Consider the following 18,628-nt stretch of genomic DNA (forward strand, 5'->3'; position numbering starts at 1 on the left):
GTCCCGACACCTTAGCGCGGCCTCTGTCGTGCATTATCGGCGTGACGAAAAAAGAAAAGAAAAAAGAAGAGACAAGAAGAAACTCTCTCTTTCGCGCTGCGTATTTAGACATATAGCGCATATATTATGTATACTTCATCTGCAAAGACAAGAACTGCGCGGGGTACCGGCGCGATCAGTGCTGACCATGGATAAGTTCACTGATCCCGTCGTCTTCGTGGTATACCGCTCTTTCATCGCATCGCTCAGCTTTGAGATGCGAAATATACGCTCACTACCCTCTCGCTCGTGTCGAGCAAGAATGAGCAAGAGAGAGAGAGAGAGAGAGAGAGAGAGAGAGAGAGAGAGAGAGAGAGGGAGAGGGAGGGAGAGGAGAGAGACGAAGAAATGAGAAGAAAAGGACAAGTCGTGGTCTCTCTTACACCCGAGAGAACATGACCATGATGTGAAAGCAAAAGAGGGGCATGCGTTAACATCCGAGTCCGTTTCGTCGGCTGTTGAATGTCAATGCCTGTTGAGAGAGATAGTTCCCAGAAGTCAGATAAACCAGCCCCGAAGTCGCCGTCCTGGATCTATGCGATTGCTTGGAAAAGCGTATTAACTTTTAGCTTAATTAGTCAAATCGGATAGAACGCCCAAAAAAGAATATATAATCCCATCCTTAGCGAGATCTTGTTATGTTATGAAGTATTCTTTTATGTTACGAGGAATTCTCAAGGGCGTTCTCTGAGCGAATACTTTTGCCGGAACATTTCTCTTTCTAGTGAAGAAGAACAATATTCTACTTAGAATATTTTACTTTTGGTTTTAGGGAAATCTTCTCAAGGTCATATAAACGTAGAAAATATTGTAGTAGAAATTATGTTAAAACTATATTTCTTTTTACAATATTTCTTGTAAAGCTGTGATTTACAAATCACCAAAGAAATTGTATTTTTTACGATCTACTGAATGAAAAACATTCAAGTAATCACGATAATTATTGTAGCAGTGAAAAATCAAACGTGCATTTTGAAAAGAATATATAACAATTCCGGTCACAATTTTGTCCAAGATTACAAAAGAATTTCGTTATAACATTCCTACTTATATTTTTTTCGTATATAAGACTTCACAAAGGATGAAATGATATTGTTTTGGGTGAAGAGAGTGTTTTCATTTTTGAACGGACGACCCTCGGCGATCGCGTCCGCTTGTCACTTCCGCTCGACGCGTGACTAAGCCGGAATTTTGGAGAGATAGATATGAAAAGAAAGATAATTACAAGTGACTTAGGCTTGTGTCAATAGTTGTCACCTGAAACTAGCCTCATGTCAGACACTCAGATTTTCATTCAGAATTAGATCCTAGTTCAGTTGAATTATACGATATATCTGACATTTATATCTGCAATTGTAATTCAACTGGAAAGCTTTCATCTAGGTCTCTAAATTGAAATCTGAGCAACTTACTTGAGACACACACACACACACAGGTCTCAAGTGAGATGCTCAGTAACTATTAATACGGGCCTTAATGGCGAAGTGAATGTACACTTATCAGAGGAGTTCCACGCACGTACGCATGCACGTTGCGGTTTGCGAATAATCGAGTGAATAAACTGCCAGCGTTCAGTGTTGCACGCAGGATACCGCGATGCGTCACGGCGGCAGTAATCGTTCAACGCGAATATCGTTGCAGGCGAGTCTCCTTTACCTCTGCGAACAGGCAAATAACGACAGTCAGGGCCACCGAAGTGGCATATTAATTGCAGACATCTCGTCGATAAGTCGTGCCCGTCGAGCACGAGAAAAACGCTGGAGTGCACTCGCGCTCGTTTCTGTTTACGACGTCGCTCGCGCTCGTCGTGATAGAGACGAGACGAGACGAGAGAGCGAAGTGAAACGCCTTGTCCTCTTGTGCGCGTTTTCCCGAGGACAAAAAGGACCTTGGGTTACACCTCCGGCTAGAGTCACCGACTCGCACAGTCCCGCAGGAGTCATCCCTATTATATTTAAATTAGAGGAGTGCGATACGACACATCCTCGGCCTGCGGCTCATATCGCACACAATCGTGCCCTCGCGAACACACGCGACTCATCCCACGTCGAAAAACATGTGTGATATATGCGATCTCACTTTTTTTTTTTTTTCATATGACTGCAAAGTGCAGCACGTGCGTGCATACATTTGCGATCGTGATTCGAGTGATCAGAAAGGAGAATTGGACGAGCGTATGTTCTTTATTATCACACGTACCGAAACGTACAGCGAAGCGTACAATGCAGAAAATACGTAACAATAACAATATAATAATAATAATAATAATAATAATAATAATAATAATGATGATGATGATGATGATGATGATGACGATGGTAATGGTAATGGTAATTATTAAAAATAACAGTGAAATTGATTAATCGGGTTTGTACGCGTCGAATGTTTACTAAGATTACCTGTATTAAGCGTAGAATGTGCCGATATGAAAGTCTCAGCTGTACGTCAAACGTATCGAATCGGCAACGTTTAACAGACTTAATCATAATACGTTTGTTTCTTAATGCAAATATCACGTTGCTTCGAAGGATAAGAACGAAACTCTTGTCTCAAACTATACCGCTGATAATAGAAGTAATAGTGAAAAGATACAGCGCAACACAATTGAATTGTCCTTGCTACTAAAATCACTCTTAAGTAACAAAACGCGATCTAACGAGTACAAAATTAAAATTACACACAAGCATGCGCAATTCGTAATCCTACTGGAAATCGTCGAAATTAAATAACCGTACAGCCTAACGTGTCGATCTTCTCAAACGGAGAGACTGTTGTTGTTTATCGGATTCGCAGTGAAGTTGTCCGATTAACGAGGTGTTCACATATATGCATATATATATATATATACACATACACACCGTTTAGAACATTAAATTATATTTTTATTATATTCATAAAAATTAAAATGTACACACCTTATTGTTTAAGTCATACTTGTATCAGCTTTTCTATGCATGTATCGTGGTATATGTATATTATTTAACAATAGAGGTATAGGTACTCTTCCGAGAGACGAAATGAGCCTTTATGAAATGAATATACGACTTTCCGTGGGTGGGCAAGATTCTGGAGCGGGAGGGAGAAAGGAAGGAAGGGAAGAAAGGGGAGGGGATGGGCACAGGAGGTGATACGGTGTTTCTTTTTTTTTTTTTATCTTCTTTTAGCTTACTTCAGTAGATATTAATATTATTGACTGCTTATAAAATAATACTATTACACAGTATAATCTTCCCTTGATTTTACGACACAGTACTAGAGTGTATTTCGTTAATAATAATTAGCTCTTAGACGGCCTACGAGATCGAAAAAGTACATTCTTGCTTCTTGCGCGGCAAAGGATGGTAATCGCGTTAAGAATGCCTACTGCAGCTACAAAAAGGATGAATAGCTGTTCACTCGAAGAAATTACATGGAATATATTCGCTAGTTACATCTTCTTTATTCCTTCGTGTCGCTTTACTTATTTTCTGACGTGGCGCTAAAGCACGGTATGCCACTAGTGCGTGCGTGTGTGAATGGATGTATATGTATATATGTGTGTGTGATGTGCATATATATATATATATATGTGTGTGTGTATATATATGTGTGTGTGTGTACGTTCGCGCAAGTTTATGTGTGTGTGTCTCGTGTGTATGTATGTGTGTGACACGTGAGAGTTATACGTAGTGACGTATCCTTGATGCTTGTTTGATTCTCGCGGTCGCGCGCTGTGCCCTAATCGAGTCGCGAAACGAATCCACGAAGAAATTTGTCAAAACGCATCGATCAGACGCTGCTTCTACTCAGGCGTGAAAGAGGCAAAGAAAACCGTGGTCTCGGAACACGCACGAGATCCATCTCGCAATTCGGATCGTTTCGAGCAACAGCTCGAGAATATTCGCGCCGTGCTGTTTTGCTGCTCTTCGCTCTCTTCGCAAAAGGACAGGGAACCCTTAGAGGATCCCCTCGAGGTGCGAACGCAGCACAAATCAACTCGCGCACGTTACTCGGATCAAAGTTCGCGCGATGGCGCTCGGAGGAGAAAGACACTTTGGAAAAGAGAACGTAGATCGCTCGTTTGTGGCGCGTGCGTCGGGATGGATCGCGATTAGCGGTATTTCTCCGCGCTGAGGTCGGAATTCACCCGATGAGAAATGATCAAACGGACATTTCCGAACAAATCCCGATCGACTTTGATATCCGATTAAACTTTATCGAACATTTTGTTCAGATCAAGAACTTCAGAATTCCGATATTTCTCATCGAATGTAAAAATTGATCGGCATTCGATCGGATTTTTATTCGAAATATCCGCCTGTTAATGCTCGGTCTGGCTTCCAAATTGTGGCGCCGTGTTCTTCGCGGATTTGTTTCCGACGTTGCGCGAACCACTCCACTTCTTCAGCAGACTTCTTCAGTCGAGCAACGGCCTGAGAGACTCCTCTGCTGAAGAAGTCAACTGGCATGCTCACTGCAAAACGTCGAGAACAGATCCAGTGAGGGACGCCGCAGCGCCAACCCGGGAGCCTAAAGTTGAGTTTGTCCGTTTGTTGGTGTCTCATTGAACAATTTCTCTCAGCGCGCACACGAACATTCAGAGAAGCAGCCACGAAGAAATCGCGCGAAGCATCGTGCCGGAATAATACATACTAGCACCAGTGCGCAAAGGTACTCACTAGCTCTCTCTTTCTCTCTCTCTCTCTCTCTCTCTCTCTCTCTCTCTTGACCGCTATTTTTCTACAAACTCTAAATATCGAAATTTAAATTGTGTCGAATCAGGAACGCGACTCCGTCCCCTACGCGAAATAAACGTCGCGCGCCTTCGTGTATCTTACGTATCATAAACACATAGCCGGTTCTCGCTTCGCTCACAGTTGTATCCTTGCAACACGACGATCGCTCAGATATACATATATCGCGGAATTTTGCGAGAATTGCTTTGACTCACGAGATCAATAGATCCCCGACAACGAACGTCTGCTGTTAATCGCGACAGTCCCCGCTGCGTCGCACCTTCAGATTCGAGACTCTCTCGCGCGGGAACTCGAGCAGCGTGGAAGCTGCTCGAGGTGTAAGAGTGATCTTCTGCGATCGTTTACGACTGTGATCGAGAACGCGACCTCCCACCCCTCCCCTTACCCCTGTTACGTCGCGAATATCTTCGAAACAGCAGCGGTACCTGTAATCAATACTGCTCTCCGTATCATACAACGAATCGTGAAATTATTCGAGACTCCAACGAGATCTAATAATACGTGAAACGATATGCAAACGCGGACTGTGGTACCGTCTTCTCACCTGGCGCTTCAAATGAGACACGGTGATAATGTAATCTCGGTTATAGAGTGAGACACCAATCGCGCAAAGACGCTACGAAAGCTCTCGAGTCGAAAGAACGAAATCAGTGATTAAGCGTATCCGCGTAAACGCGCGAAATTTCAATGTCACATGAATCAGCATTACGACACTGACAGTCAACACATCCTACGTTTCTGTATAGTTTTGAAGTTTTGTATAGCACTCCCCCGAGAGTGTGCGTATGCCGCGTATGTGAATACGTGAATCCGGCTAGAGATATCTTCGTTTCTCTCTCTCTCTCTCTCTCTCTCCCTTTTTTTTCTTTTTATTACATTTTTCGTTTTCGTCTTTAATCACACAATGCAAAAATAGGCTTTCCTATTTCCGGTTATCTACAACCAGATCAAACGACACAGCATCCTATCGATCTACAAAGAATTCCCGAAATCCTTATTATCTAGTATCTGTGTAGATAACTGCGTTATCGTTCTGTATTTTCCGTCAGAAGAAGCTCTACACTTACAGCGCAAAATCGCCGATCGACTGAAACTATCCACGCCATGTCTCTCCTCCGTCTTTCCCCTTCTTTCTGATATTTTCGCTTTGAGATTTCGGGACGCGAATCTTCCCGTTACTAGCGGCGAAGTGGACAGAAGCAGGCTCGATTCGGTGATTCTGAGATTTAAGCTAGGTATCCAGTTGATCCACGCGCTATCACACGAGACCGATCCCGCGACACTCGGCCCCCGATCGGGATCAGAACCGTGCGTCCGCGTCGCGTCTCGAAATGTAGAAGTAAATGTGGCTATTGCGATCTACTTTCGGGATGCGCCGATGAGAACTGAACCCTCTATGGTCCGACACGATGTGCGGATCCGTTTGACGTAAACGTTTGCCTCTCAATTGTTCTCTGTCTCTCGTCTTCGGAAGGAGAGTGAACTCGAGTCCATAGAGGGTAGCGCGCGCAAGGTACTATGGAGCCTAGCGTGGACCAAGCGGATTCGGCACGAACGTGGCGAACGTCTCTAGCAAGTGGGTTCCTAATTTTAAGCGGTGACAGCCGTGTGTCTCTCTTCTCGACAGTCCTATTTAATCACACCAATGTGTTGTACGCGTGAGTTACCGTGAGATTGCCTATCGTATGTATAGTGCCGTCGTGGTAGATGTATCTTTTATCCATTTAACATGGCTAGAACAAATGAAGAGGAGACCGACGAAGCAAGTGCGCACCTTGCTGCTAAAGTTTCTCGCACACACTGTGTCGATTAGACGCACGAGTACGTGCAAGGTGTATCTCGTCGCGCATATTTGTCTTTTTTTGTTTCTCTTCGCACGCATACTTTTGTCTGTTATTATTTCTTCTCGTTATGGTTTTCTCTCTTTCTCTCTCTCCCTCTCTCTCTCTCGCTCGCTCGCTCGCTCGCTCGCTCGCTCGCTCTCTCGATTCTTTTATACACACATTACATTAAAATATAACACCAATCTCGAGGCTTACGTTGTACATGTACATGGTATGTTGGTTTTACATTAGTATGATCGAACGGTCTCGCCGTGTGAAAATGATTCACAGAAGATTTCCGAATTCAATATTACGTGCTCTCGCGCTTTCTGCTTATTAATTGACGATATTTAAGCGCGTTCGCTGATAAAGACAGAAAAGGGAAAAAGCGGTCGATGAGACGCGTCGAGGAACGAGCTCTCAACTTTGCGCTCGCCGCAAAGTTTGCGCAATGTGACAACGTATGATACAAAGTTACCGAAGACCACCGGACAGAAGAACATTTTCTTTTTTTCGAGGGGAAGCTTTCGGTATTATATCCAGGAGAGAATGACGCTGAAGTGAATGCGATTACTTTCTTCCTCGTCCTCGACGTGGTCTTATCGACGCGATCCTCAAATTGATTTGGTGTGCACAGTGCTTTTACTTTGCTTTCGTACTCCGGAGCACGGAAAAATCGCGCGCGATCGGAAATAAACTGCCCGTGCTGCTGTACCCTTCGTCGAAGGGCTCGCGTTCGCGCGTCACTTCGGTTACGCGCGGTTAAATGGGACAGCCGTTCGAGTGGCTTTGCACTTTTTAACTTCGGGGGTAGGATATCTGACAGAGAGCGACGCGGAGTCACGGATGGCTCGGCGACCCAGCGCGCGCAGTGCGATTTTTTCCTTTGCAGCGCGAGGACAGAAACGAGGGAGCAGCGTGAACAGCAAAACATCGGTTTCACAGCCATTGGTTTTAGGAGACTCGATTAAAATTATGGACCCGTGCGACTTCTTTGGAACTTAGACCGTGGCGCGTTGCCGTTCGTTCGTTCGTGGAGCGATCGCGATGATAACGTCGAACTCGGAAGTCTTCCGGTGAGACATTCGTAAAACCGATTGGTCGAAAATATTATTCTAGAATCGTTTAGGGTACAAAGTATAGAGTGCGAACGATTATCTTTAGACAATTGTAACGGTAAAAATGGACATTGTCTTATTGCGGGATGGAATAGGCTGTGTAAGCTCCTGTCAATGCTAAATGCTCCGCTGCAGCTTTTCGAACATCGTTTCTCCCGATAACACAACGACAACTTGATCGTATAACCCTTTATAAGCTTAAAGAAAATCCCAGCTCCGTGGCCACAACTCTCTGTCGCTTTTCTTTTCTTTCTTTTTTATACAATAAAGTTAATTGGCGTATATTTTTCGTCCTCTCTTTGAAGCCACGACATCTTCATCATAGCGGTGGGAGCGTTACGACCTTGCTCTGGGCGTTGAATTGCGTCTTATAAAGGGTTGCGGCAACATAATGTCCAGTGGTCGATTGTAAGAGATCAAGGTGCACGGTGGAAATCGTGTATGACTCGTCGGATTTTCCACGTGAGCTTTCTTACACATCGCGCCGTCGCGCGACCATAAAATAGGAAAAGCGAGCGAACTTCGCCTCGCGGATCACACACGAGTTCCCCCCGCGGGTCGTCAATTAATCCGAAAGGAATGCAAGTGTCGATTGTACTGTACTGATGCAAGAACCGATAGGGAAACCGCGGTGTTCGAAATAAAGAGATTTATTGAACTTGTTATATATGCCGGGCAGGCATGTAGCATCACCGTGACACGTGTGAGTCTTAATTTGCGTTTCTTCCTCAACAATCTCAATTACCAAAAATGGACAGATGCCGCTGGCCGCGACGTTTCCTCTTCGCGGTGATAATTTTCGTTTACGTACAGAAAACCGAGAGGATTGTCTGCCGTGATAAGGAAACGTTGCGCCGCGCGCGTAGCGATTATTATTATTATATTCAATAAATATTACATATAGTAATATACTCATTATATTGATAATACAAGTATTGTTCTAATTGGACTGGAGTTGTCTTCACGAATTGGGCGAATGTACGAGTAATCTTAGTCGTTAATTGCTTAGTGTGTGTATTCTTCGCTTTTTTTTTCTTTCTTTTTTGTTTTTCATATTCCTACACACCACACAATCTATCCTGTGTGAATCAAGAGAAAAATAGAATAACTCTCGTCGTTTGATTTCGCGCAAGACGTGGTTAAGTAGTGGCTTTCGAGACGAAGCTCAATTTAATGAAGCGAGAAATAATCGGTACTTTTAATATAATGAGCAAATCACATTGAGATATACGAAATGTACATGTATATAAATTGGTCTACTAATTTCCGTGCCGCGCACGGAAAGTGATAATATCGGCAACTCAAATGTTTATAAAAAAACTGGTTAAATACAGGTATGCAATTAATACAATGAAGCAAGCTCATTTTATGTAGTGTCTTACTACCTAAACCTACAAACCTAATATTGCGATCCTTATCAGACATTGTATCGTTAAATCTGCAATTTGCCCCTCGAATCGATTAACGATGTCGCTCGAGGAACAATTTGCAACTTTCAAACGTACGCGTCTAGACTGCCGTGTATAAATTAAGGTGTGTCATGTTCACGTAATAAAATAACCGTGACAGAAGATATATGTTACAATAAAAAGGAACTTAATAGATTGCGCTAAAAAAATACAATATATGAAACAATTGTATGTATATATGTATATATATATATATGATTTTAACTCTTTCGCTACTACGCATCACTATAGTAGCTTGCCGCTAAACGACTTTTTAGAACGAAAAGCCACTGCAGTGGCTCTTTCCTATTCGCACTGAGAGTCAATGGATAGCTTATGGTTGCAAAGCAGCAGCTTGTTTCACTCTTGTTCTGATATCAACAAAAATTTCATTAAATTATTATTTATAATCTATCAGCTATTACTTTATATTAACGTAGATATATAAAATTATACATAGTGTGAAGTGAGACAGACGCCAATCGCGCTGCTGTCATCCATTACACGCGCATTCAGCGGTGAGACCGTATATACAGCGATAGAGCCGTGCGTTTAGTTCAGCCGTAGCGAAAGGGTTAAATAATGTACACAACGCGGTAAAATATGTACGTGAAATGTTTTTGGAAACATTATGTAAAATTAATGCATTTCATTGGGCACTTTACCAGCGTGTAAATTACCGTGATGGTAATTTTGGAAAGTGTATCGTCCAATGATTTTCTCCAATTTCAACCGATGTATCGCGTCAACGTGAACTGACTTCAATAAATGCAAGTACCGTTACATGGAATATATATATATGATAATGTATATGTGCATACATACATACATACATATACACACACACGCACACACACATTATATATATATATATATATACACACACATATATAGACACACATTCATACATACATACATACATATATATATATATATGCATGTGTGTGTGTATGTATGTATGCGTCAAATTATTATCGTGTACTTTAGATTGGACACACCGAGGGACAGCAGAGAAAAAAACATCGTGCTGACTTTTGATTACTTTAGAATGTACAATTAAATCGCGAAGTATGTCTTCTCCACGAAACACAGATGGCTCGTACGAGACCAGTCATTAAAGTAAAATTGTGGAATGCACATAAAATCAATAGGTGTCGCAACCGACATTCGTGATACATAGTGACAACTATGCCACCGGTCACTACCCCGGAATAGCGAAGTAGATACACCGCTCACACAGCATGAATCCGAGTCGAGAACACCCCATGCTTCGTGTGGTACACACATTAATGACCTAATATTTGAAGTGTTACTTTGTAATAATTAATAATCGATAGCTGCCCTAATGTTCTAAAAGACTGAAACATTGCTGCTACACATATCATAGGCATGTAGCAATTAGGATATTATGTAGTGGCTTTTTTTTTCCCTTATCAACACGAAGTAATGGTGAAGCAGTGTACATGTCTCTCTGTGTGTGTGTGTGTGTGTTTTGTGTACGTGTGTGATCCGCTTTACTTGCCGCGTGGAAAAGAACGTGTACCTGTTGTAGAGAGGCCCTCCCCTCGGCTGCGACTTCGGTGCAAGGAATGTAACCCTTCGCCTGAAAGGTACGATACTTTAAGAGCGATGCACTCGAGAGAATTCAATGAGGCAATCGCCGAGAAGAGAAATTACCTTTGCTAACGCTCCTGCGCATGGATGCGGATGGTGCTGGTACGATTTCTTGCTTGGCGTAGTTCCTGAGCGCTCTTCCGATTCGTCTGTCTTGTATCAGCTTGTCCACCTTGACGAATATACCACATTTTGACCGACATGTGAAATATCTGTGACCATTCACAGCACCATCGTTCTTGCCTGCAACAACGTTGCAAAATACAACATGAATCTAACTGGAAAACAGTTAAGAAAGTTAAGACCAAGAGATTTTTGCTCTCGTACCAGTTGGAGCGTCAAGTTCAATCCCTATCCAGGTCCCGGATGCGAATTCTGTGGTGCCAATATATGCTATGACTCCGGAATAATTGTAAGGACGAACCAAAACGGATTCACCAATAATGACCCACGCTGGTAAGGGTGTTTCCACGCGCGTTAAATCGTGTCTCGAACCGAAAGCCGAACTTTTATCGCTGACATCGTCTGCTGCAAAATACGGGAAATCCTTTCTCAAAACCACATACACAGAAATTACATCTTGCACTATATTGTGTGCGGTAATTAAATGAATAACATTAATGACAAACTGCTAATATTAATCGATAACGAACGTACCGTCGATTCTCTCCGAAGAACTATTGTCGCCGTTTTCATATGGCATACTAGGTTGTAGCGTTTGTTCCAAACGTGCTGCAGCCTTACTCTCAGAAAGTTGTGGACGGACCATAGGAAACGAAGCTCTATGCTGCGAACTGGTAGGCCTTCCTGTACCACTAGAAGTCTTTCTTCTTCGTACGACCTGCCGAAAATACACAAATGTTGTTAATGCTTCCGCATAATCAAGCGTAAATTCTTCAGGATCTCTCGAGTCAATTGTCATCGCACAAAAACACAGGAATACTCACCTTGCCAGGTGGCAGTTTGGTATGTACGACGGAGGTTCCTTCCATAGGACTGTCGTCCCCGGAATTGGACGTCTGGCTGATCTCCATCTCGTTTTTTCTTCTATCGTCGAGAATCTGACGGTGTGTGCCTTTTCTTTGTGTCTCGATGTGATGAGTCACACTGCTACTGTTGGTGTCGCTCTCGCTCTTCGTGGAGGAAATCGGGCTGTCGATGTCAGTGTCCATGTACGCCCCTGTTTCTTCCAGATTTTTTCTACTATGATCTATAAGACAGAAAATTACGTTTTCGCGACGGAAAAGAAATCGGTGCTCGAGAAACTTATCGCTTATTACTGACCCTCTGTGCAAACGCTCGACGAGACATTCAAATTTTCCAACGCGGAGTTCACTTCTCCCAGGTACTCCTCGGGCGTCTCCTCGACCAAGGAACTGTCCATCTTCTCGGGTTTTTTGCTGTCGAGGAGGTTACGGTACTCCAGGTCTGGAGTCTCGTCTACGCTGATAGACTTTATAGAGATGGAGTCCTCCGACGTTAGATTCGTAGTAGACACAGCTTGGGAACCGTAACCGCTGCTACTCATACTAGGCGTGTTGATCTTCGTCGATTGCAGTTCGACCAAGGAATCCAGTGTGCGTGAAGAAGGTAGTGGTTTCACCGGTTTCGGTGGGGCCTGATCATGCAATTATGTATTACACAACTCTGATTCAATAGCCCCGACACGACGACATAGTACGACATAGTACGATAAAAATTATCGTGAAGCAACTGAATCTATCGAATTTGTATCAACTGGTGATACAAAAGCAACCTAGGTCTATAGCTGGACGTGCGATTTTGCTTAGAACTTTCCTGTTTTTGTTTGACAAAACTCACGGGAGTATACGTTACCTGATATGCGTCATATTCAGAATAGTCGGCGTCGCTCTTCTCCTCATCGTCGTCGTTGATGGGAGTGGATGCTTGATTACCCACATTTGACGTTTCTTCGTGCAACGTGGTCATACGAAGACCCAGCTTGCTACCGACCATGTTCGGAGATGCTACAACCAACACAATATTATATCAGTATCATACAATAGACAATCGTTTTTTTTTTTAACAATACAAGCATATATATACTGTCAGAGAAAAATCAGGGCCGAACTGGCCGCTGTGACAACTTCGACTATTACGTCTGCACACAAAGCAGTTAATTCTCGTCACGATATTACATTCTTATTTTAACAGATAGTGACGGATGCTGATGGGTTCATGAATCACAAGAATTATATCGAAAGGTGCCAGGTCGGTTCTGATGTAACATAAATATTCTCCCATGCTCTCTCTTCCTAAAAATAAAAACACAAAAATCTTACGTATTCCACGTTAACTCGCTCTACGGCGAGAATAATTTGTCGATTTACTGAAGAGATATTATGTAGCATTTTCAAATCTGCAGACTACTGATTGCAACTCGAACAATTGGTGTCGAGTCATTCAAAAAGGAAACGTAGAATACGTAATACGAAAAAACGAAATGAACTGTGATGGTTTAAGATAACTAGAAGCAATAAACATTCAACACGTATGGCACTGCTTACTGCACTTTCAGTGCAGTAATAGCGTCTTAACGATAGTTGTGTGATCACAAACCATATATTCGAAACATCTAAAACAAAATAAAACCCAATCACTATTCTCAATTGTACTACACTAAACTCTAATGGTCGAAACAAAACAGAAAAAACCAAGTACAATACGAGAATAACGGACTTCACCCTTTCAAACTTATCAACGTCAAAGTTCTCCTTGAATTTGCTGGTACTTTTTAGCATTTTCTCAATGTCAATGAATATTACGATCCGAGTCAGTTTGAAAGGGTGACCGACAGCGAGTGTCACCTACACTTGGCAGAGGTAGATTGTTGAAGACGAGTCAATGAGTTGAGATTCAGGTTCAGATTCAGGAAAGTTGGTCTCGCTGAAAGGAGATAGATGCACTGATTATATTTCTTTCCCTTTCCTTGTACTAGTAAACGCTTTCTACTATCCCCATAATGGCGAGCTTCGTATATGAGCTTTACAGACCTTTTCGTATATGGACTTGTATATTGTGACAAATCATGCCTGCAAGCTACAGACACTGGATAGTGAGACAAGTAGTAGACAGATAACGTTCATTATGCGCATTCTAATATAGAAGTTCCATTAAAGTGTGTGTACGTCACATCGCAAACCCATTCATTGAAACATCAATGTTTTATAATACAACATTTCGTGTAAGTCTCACTTCGTAATGTAACTTGGCCGTGTAAACTTTGCTCATCGCTATTTCATCGTCATTCGCATCGTGACCGACTCTATTTCAGTAACTCGCCATTGAATTTTTACTAATTTTTAATGCACGCATTCGAAGTATGTTGTAACGTCATTATCAATCGATCGAGGAATGTAGTAATAGAAAGCGATACGAGTACCACATAATTCGACGACGTGCACTGTAAGTTTCAAAGACAGATTCTCAGAGATGATTAGTTTAAAGTCGAAGGTAATGGTATCTTTGTTGCGCTAACATTATGGCAGTTATCTAACTTGGGATCTTTTAACGTATTTTTACTCTACTGTCGAACTATTAATTAACCATACATGCTGCACTATATTTAAATTGTAATATCATGCATGACTAAGCTGACTCGGTCAGTTTTGGTTTTACGTGTTCTTGTTCACAATTGTTCTTATACTGATAAGAATGTAACTTTGACTTTAAACTAAGTCTCTTTTCGTAAGAAAGATAGGGGAGAGATAACTTATATTATATACCGCGTAAATTTTATCGAAAATTTTAGACATGAACTTTTACTCGCTTCTCCCTCTATTTTTCTTGCTCACTTAAAAGGTTTATTCTGTCTCTTCCTCTCCATTTCTGTCATGATTCACATTATAAGTGACGTACAATTATTCAAATAATACAAACGAAATTGATTAATTACGTTACAGGATCTGGATATTAAACTAAATTGTTTTACACAATTAGACAGAATAATCCTCGTCTAACGTATTAACTATCGAAAATATTTATTTACACATATATGTTACGATAAATTTTCTACTCTCCGTCTAGAGTATTGTTCGATAGAACACATTCACAAGTATATATAATAAAGATTGAAAAATCGCGATTTTCATTTGGCGTGTGTTTAGCGATGGTTCAATCTTTGATTATAATTTACGTATCTTGAAATTAATTTGTCAAATGTAACGAAACATTTGTACACTCAACAAATTATCAGGGATATCATTATAGAAATCATCTCGATTCATCGGAACACTCACGAGAAAGATAGATTTTGAGAAAACATAGAATCGAGTTACGAATCATGAAAATAGGTATATGGAAATGAAAATGATTTCTATGCGATGATTTTTGGCATAAACAGTGCGACGAGGACAGGGCATATATAGAAATATATAATATACGATTGCTCGTCGCGGTATATATTACTTACACGTTAGCCGTGAACAGTAACATATCAAATCAGTCACAAAAAAGTGTAGTAAAGGAAAGTAATTCAATGAACGAACTTGCTGATGTGCTAGGCACACAAGAAATGCATTCACATGCAAACTAAACTGTAGACGTTCGCGCAACGGAATTCGCATTCGACTCAAAAATCAAAGAGGTCAGCAATCACTATAAATCATCTTCTCCTTCTCGAAAATGGTGATTCTCTTGAGCCAACTCAATCGAATAAATGATGCTCACGAAAACATATATTGACTATCCGTCAAAACGCATTCCCGTTCTGAGAACACCGCTATCACAAATAATGTCTCTGATGTACTAAGGCGAACTTGGAAACAAAACGAGACAGACAGACTCAACCACTCACGAGACATATGTACTAATTGTCATTGCCTGTGTGGCATCAATTAAATATCAAATCAAGACTCCATTTTACCTGAGTTCAGAATGGAGCCTTGCGTGGGCCGAAATAGTTGTAGAAGTAGTAGACGTAGTGTTAAAACAGAGGAACAGATAAGTTGCATACATTAATTAGTCGATATTTATTAATTTTGCTGTAGAGTTCATTGCTTAAGATTCGTTAGTGTCTTATTTATTGTAATAAGTGGTGGAGCTTAAATGTAGCTGGCTAAAACACTAGGCAGATTTGAGAAAACAGTTCTTTTACCATGCTCAACTCTTTTCGTTTCTAGATGGAAAGTCAAGTCAAGAAACGTTAATTCGTTGTAATATTTACATATCAGCAGGGAACACGTTTGCGCTAAAATCGTGTGAATCATCAAGTTGAACATAGCTTGGTGACATAACAATATGACAGAAGCTAGAATTGTAATAATATAAAATTTCAGTGTAGTAATAATTACTAATAATGAAATTGAAGTTACCAAATATTTTCAAGTGATGAGTTTGTCGATTATCTTAGATGAAGCAGCAGTACCCTTTCGTAGCGTCGTTGATCATACGTACGACACACGTTCGAACGGTTCGTTCGTATGCATTTCGTAAAATATATCCGATACATCATATTATTTATGAACCACAGCCAATAGAGCAGCAATCGCAGACACACATAAAGGGTACATGCTAATGATGGATGACATGAATTTTAATTAAAATATAGACAGAACGTTTTTTTTCCTCCGTCGCCCAAAATTAACATGTTCTGTACTAAACGGAGGTAATAGTGGAGCTTGAGGCAATCAAAACTAGGGTGGGATATAAAGTGACCGTCATAGCCAAAGTGGAATATCGAAAACATTGCATAAGCCACATTTCAGAAACAAACTGTTGATTTTTTATCGAATAAATCCCAAGGAAGCAAATCAAGGCAGTGAAAAGTGGTCTTAACACAAATGAAAATTTTTAATCTAAGACTAAAGTCCCCTAAAAACACGATGCTATTAAATTTATATATAAGCGTTAATTTAAGAATTTAATAGTGACTTAAGCGAACTAAATGTTGCATTCAAGAAATGATGAGTTTGCATAAGTAGTTAAAATTCAAAATAAAGTCTCGTTGAAACCCCTATCAACTTTTCTGTCGGAGAAGTAATCCATTTTCAGGTTCGACATTTTTGCAAAAGCAATTTTCTTCCGAAATGATTTATGCTATTGCATATCTCGAGAATCTATCTTACAATCGACGTAAAATGGATTACTGCGAATGATTATGAATGATTGCATGAGTGAATAAATGCATATCGTCATATGGGTGAACGTGGGAGCGCTCGTGTAACATGATGTTTTCGTTTTCTATGATTTCATAAACGATCTAATCTCAGGGATATATCATAAGCCGCAAAGATGCATCTCGTATCTTTGCTTGATGACGATGGTGCGGGATCTGATAATCCAAAATAGATAGCACGAATGCACGGAATTAAGAAATCATAGAACGTGTCTAGATTTATATATCTATTCGGCCATTAATATTAATCCAAGTCGGGTAAACGAAGGATGTGCTTACCGATTCCAAACGGCTTTGGCGGTGCAGATATGAAGTTTTCGTCATTTCTCGCATGACCAGTGGACGCACGTCGCGGATGCGGGAGACCATTCATTTCCGTGTTGAGATCCGTTACGCTTTCCGAACGTGTGACGTTCAACGAGTCCATCGAGGTATCGAATCTCATGATCTGCAAAAGTTTGCAGAGTCGTTTTTATTTGAGAAATACGATATATACATGTTTAAATGGGTAATGCTTTAAAAAGTACACGCGAAGAAATAGGATCATAGGTGATTTTTCAAGATAAGACAAAATAAAATGATACCTTAGAAGACGGAAACAAAAATTAACGTATGTGCATGATTCAACATAGAAAAAGAGAGAAGATTTCCTGTATAACATTGCAAAATATGAATACAAGGAGAAAACAAATTAAACATGAAAAGCATACAGTGCAGTGAAGACGTCGAAGGGGCAGTAGTACCTGCGAGAAGTTTGGAACACTTGCGGTCTTGCGCATCAGTGGTTGTCCTTGTGCTTGTAACAATTCTTTCACAGCAACACTTTGTCGTAATCGGTCCAACGTCAATATACTCTCGACAGCGGATACGCCACGGGTATACTTTTCTGTAGAAATGATGAGCACAAAGAAAGTTATATTAATATAAGGATCTCTTTAAGAGATACACTGGGCGACTGCAAATGTTACAATTTATTACCTATATAAGTTTCTCCATCGCACAAACTATTATCCTCTCCGCTGGCAGCAATCTGCGCTAAACTCTCGCGATCTTCCAGCTCTTCGCTCGCCTTTGGTATGTTCGAAACTACCTCGTAGGTGACGCCGGTTTGCGTCAAACAGTCAGTGCGAATGATCCTCTTAAAAAATCTATCCGTGATGCTCTGCCGCTTGTATATGTTTAAAGCTAGTCTCTTGCGCAGCACAAGATCCATCGGTGCTGGATGCGACAGGCGAACGGTAGTCTTCAGGATCAGGAACACTCTCTCGTTCGCTGAAGACGACTCGCGAGATCAATTGCTGCTCTTCATGTGAGGAGATTGAAACGCGAAGAGAGAACGACTACTCACCATCAGTTACTCTATTAAGATGCACATTATCGTGTATGCTGGAATCCCAAGCGGCGATGGCACATACGTCTTTCTCCAAGTGTCGAATGATCGGCAGATTATAAAACTTATTTCCATGCTCCTTGGGCAGAATTGAGTTAAATCCCGTCACTGACACTTCTTCTCCCGATTGATGTGTCGAAAGATCGTCAGCTGTATACAATGACCAATTAATATAGACGTTGATGAGTCAAACATGAAGCGATCGCAGAAATAGTTTGCGTTGTTGTTGAATCGGTCGTACCGTTGAGATCAAGGAACAGTACAGGAATGTGAGGTTCCATTCCTGAGGGAGGAGTCCAATCGGCGGGTGCGCCGGGGATACCT

The 18,628-nt window shown here is 41.3% G+C and overlaps 1 protein-coding gene across 9 annotated transcripts in view; it reads right to left on the minus strand.

Annotated features, from left to right (window-relative positions):
• The window catches only part of LOC116847132 (kinesin-like protein KIF13B), an 84,580-nt gene that overhangs the window by 7,528 nt on the left and 58,424 nt on the right, over positions 1–18,628 (minus strand). For 2 of the 9 annotated variants that reach the window (XR_004378669.1, XM_032821799.1), the window contains exons 16-29: positions 18,546–18,628; positions 18,263–18,454; positions 17,893–18,186; positions 17,658–17,800; positions 17,194–17,362; positions 15,664–15,681; positions 13,611–13,685; positions 12,615–12,766; positions 12,063–12,396; positions 11,726–11,988; positions 11,436–11,619; positions 11,106–11,306; positions 10,842–11,021; positions 10,708–10,767 (exon numbers count right to left, since the gene is read on the minus strand). The exon at positions 18,546–18,628 is cut by the window's right edge and continues 70 nt beyond it. Coding sequence is in view for 8 of the 9 variants with exons in the window: in XM_032821799.1 (XP_032677690.1) it covers positions 10,708–10,767; positions 10,842–11,021; positions 11,106–11,306; positions 11,436–11,619; positions 11,726–11,988; positions 12,063–12,396; positions 12,615–12,766; positions 13,611–13,685; positions 15,664–15,681; positions 17,194–17,362; positions 17,658–17,800; positions 17,893–18,186; positions 18,263–18,454; positions 18,546–18,628 (2,348 nt within the window). In the remaining variant the exon portion in view is untranslated. Of the gene's footprint in view, positions 1–2,203; positions 10,768–10,841; positions 11,022–11,105; positions 11,307–11,435; positions 11,620–11,725; positions 11,989–12,062; positions 12,397–12,614; positions 12,767–13,610; positions 13,686–15,663; positions 15,682–17,193; positions 17,363–17,657; positions 17,801–17,892; positions 18,187–18,262; positions 18,455–18,545 lie in introns of those variants that run through there. The other 7 variants (XM_032821804.1, XM_032821798.1, XM_032821800.1 and 4 more) reach the window with 4 other exon arrangements.

Source organism: Odontomachus brunneus, unplaced genomic scaffold (assembly GCF_010583005.1).
Source record: "Odontomachus brunneus isolate Ranch 3 - 2012 unplaced genomic scaffold, Obru_v1 Obru_scaffold_074, whole genome shotgun sequence".
NCBI lineage: Eukaryota > Metazoa > Arthropoda > Insecta > Hymenoptera > Formicidae > Odontomachus > Odontomachus brunneus.